Source organism: Etheostoma cragini, chromosome 3 (genome assembly GCF_013103735.1).
Source record: "Etheostoma cragini isolate CJK2018 chromosome 3, CSU_Ecrag_1.0, whole genome shotgun sequence".
In the NCBI taxonomy this organism is placed as follows: Eukaryota; Metazoa; Chordata; class Actinopteri; order Perciformes; family Percidae; genus Etheostoma; species Etheostoma cragini.
The window spans coordinates 28,660,459-28,663,461 of record NC_048409.1 but is presented as its reverse complement, the minus strand read 5'-3'; the positions used below and the strand labels follow the sequence as shown (position 1 = coordinate 28,663,461).

General features: G+C 45.2%; 1 protein-coding gene across 1 annotated transcript in view; it reads right to left on the bottom strand.

Moving 5' to 3' along the window:
• Positions 1-2,590, bottom strand: part of LOC117941841 (ras-related protein ORAB-1-like) — a 3,906-nt gene extending 1,316 nt beyond the window's left edge. Inside the window, exons 1-5 of the mRNA XM_034867009.1 lie at positions 2,418-2,590; positions 1,576-1,648; positions 1,093-1,188; positions 809-904; positions 582-713 (exon numbers count right to left, since the gene is read on the bottom strand). Of these exons, the coding sequence (XP_034722900.1) occupies positions 582-713; positions 809-904; positions 1,093-1,188; positions 1,576-1,648; positions 2,418-2,431 (411 nt within the window). The 5' untranslated portion in view covers positions 2,432-2,590. The remainder of the gene's footprint in view (positions 1-581; positions 714-808; positions 905-1,092; positions 1,189-1,575; positions 1,649-2,417) is intronic.
• Positions 2,591-3,003: the final 413 nt, after the last annotated feature.

The window sequence follows — 3,003 nt, the reverse complement described above, 5'->3', positions numbered from 1 at the left end:
GAGATGGGGGTGCCACGTAGCTTTTTCGGGCTGTGCCCGACCGGGCTCCGTGGCAAACCCGGCCACCAGGCGCTCGCTACCTATCTTCAACAACAGATTATTTAGATGTGTGAGGAAACAAACAGTGATAAGTGTGTGTGGCGGATTTCAGTTGATATAACTTCTCTTTTTGGACCCTTTGACTAGTCTTAAAGTTATTTCTGATCCAAACGTAGCTCAGCGTAAACTCTTTCAGGAAGACCTAACTTTTTATCGATGCTCTCTTAAATCCATTCAGCTGTTCCCTACGACACTCATAACAAGTAAAATAAACGATCAGTTCACCCCTTTCATTACATTTGGTTTAAATCAATTTCATAGCATCGGGAAAAAAATGATAATAGAACTCTTAAAAAAAGTGGAAAATGTCAGAAAAAGCTGCAAAAATGTCGGGGGGAAAAAACAACAAAAACATCAAAAAGAGCAGAATCAAAGGATTTTTTTCATCAAATAAATGAATCAAGACAAGAATAACTCAGATGATGAAGCAACGGGTCGATATTTGGAGGTTTGAGTTGCTCCTTGAGCCGACGGCCTGTTACCTGAGCGGCGCCGGCGTCCACCACCTTCTTACCAACGAGGTCACACTTGTTCCCCACCAGCAGCCTGGAGACGTTGTCACAGGCGTAGCGATCTATCTCGTCCAGCCACTGCCTCACGTTGTTGAAGGACTCCTGTGGAGAGGAGAAGAAGAAGAGAAGAAGAGGAGTTTAATGTTGGATCTCCGTCCCGTTGTGTTGTTGATGATGTGACAGAAACGCACGCCGACCTGCTCGGTGACGTCGTAGACGATGATGATGCCGTGCGCTCCTCTGTAGTAGCTGGAGGTGATGGTTCGAAATCTCTCCTGACCGGCTGTGTCCCACTGAGGACACACACACACACACACACACACACACACACACACACACACACAGTGAGATGGTGAGCATGGTCAGTACCAAGCTTACATGACACAGTATTTTCTGTTTTTTGCATTGCTTTAACAGACTACATGTTGTTTTCTAACAAGAACCCACTCCCCACCACTGTGTCTGATCAGCAAACTCTTACAATCTGTAGTTTCACCATCTTCCCGTCCATGTCGATGGTCCTGATCTTAAAGTCGACTCCGATGGTGGAGATGTAGCTCTCAGTGTAGGTGTCATCCTGAGGGGGGGGGGGGGGGGGGGGGGGGGGGGGGGGGGGGGGGGTGACGGTCAATCAACAATAAGCAGTAAAGTGTATAAAATGAAGTGTGTGTTCTTGTTTAACTACATTTGTGGGGTCCCAATAGCTTTGTGGGCCAAAAATGCTGGACCACCAGAACTTTAGAGGGCTGTTTAAGGGTTAAGACCTGGTTTTAGGATTAGGGTTAGAGTTAGGTCATGGTTAGGGAAGGGTAAGGGTTAAGGTTAGGCATCTAGTCGTGATGGATAAGGTTAAGGTTAGGGTAAGGGGCTAGGGAATGCATTACATCAATGACCGGTCCCCACAAAGATAGTGTCACGCACTCTGTGTGTGTGTGTGTGTGTGTGTGTGTGTGCGCGCGCCTACCGCAAAGCGCAGCAACAGACATGACTTTCCGACTCCAGAGTCACCGATCAGAAGAAGTTTGAACAGGTAGTCACTGGAGGAGGACACACACACACACACACATAACTGCAGATGTACATCAACACATTATCATGAACATGTTCACTCATTGAAGAGTTTGCAAAGTTGTATTAAAATAAAATGTATAGTTTACCAAGATAACATATTACTAATAGTCCTAAATAATCCTTAAATGAATATAATTAAAATCCACCCTTGTAATGCGTCTGAAATTAACAGAACAGAGCACCGTTTTGAGGGAGAAGTCTCACTTTCTTCTTCAGTTTGATGTGGAAAATGAAGCACATCAGTCATAGGACTGCAATACCCAGCAGCCCCAGGGGCCTAGTGATCTAACTCCCCAGAATTATCTATGCAGAAAAGGAACTAGACTTTTTCTTCTGTAACTCACAACTCTACAACTGTCATCTTAGTCAGTCAAAACTCTGAGATCATCCGTCCTTTATATTAAATATACATGTGTCTGGTATACAGTAACGTATCTAATCTTAACCGTAGACATATAACTAAGACATTAGGACTCACAAACTCACAAGATTAAATTAGTAAATGTGTGTTACGGTGTTGGGCAGAGTTAGCACAAACAACAAAACACACGGCACCGACTGCAAAGACCTCTCCCTGAACACTGCGTCCACGTCAAAAACAAGGCTCTGATGTTGTCTCCTAACTTTTTAATGTCAGCCGTCACCGTTGGAGAGCAGATGTCAGAGTCTTCCCGTTGTGCACATTGTGTGTTTTGTGTAAATAACACGCAGCATACAGAAAGAACCAACACTTACTATTCAGGATTCATGGTCGCTGAGGAGGCTCCGGGTGACACGACAAAATGAAGAATCCCTGAAATTGAATCCTGGAGCTGAAAACTGTCAGGTTATCTCAGCCTCTGTGATGTTGTGTGTTGTTTCCGTATGTGTGTGTGTGTGTGTGTGTGTGTGTGTGTGTGTGTGTGTGTGCGGGTGTGTGTGGGTGTGTGTGTGTGTGGGTGTCTGTCCTTTTGGAGGGCAAATGGCAGAATAAGCCGAAGCTACTGGCTGACTGATGGGCTGACTCGTTCAGATGCATTATTTATTAATAAAGACCTGCTCCGGTTACACCAGGGACAGCACCTGGAACCGAGACACTCGCACACACACACACACACACACACACACACACACACACACACAGACTGCATCATCCTCTAAGTCTAACCTAAACTTCATCAGCAACTCTTTTCACGTGGGATGTGTATTTGTTGCACCACGCTGGGCCTCAGCTCTCGACTGACATCAACTCAAAGCTCCGAAACCTCCAAACAAAAGAAGCAGGAAGTAGTTCTTCTTCTTCTTCTTCTTCTTCTTCTTCATCTTTTGCAACCACCCATGA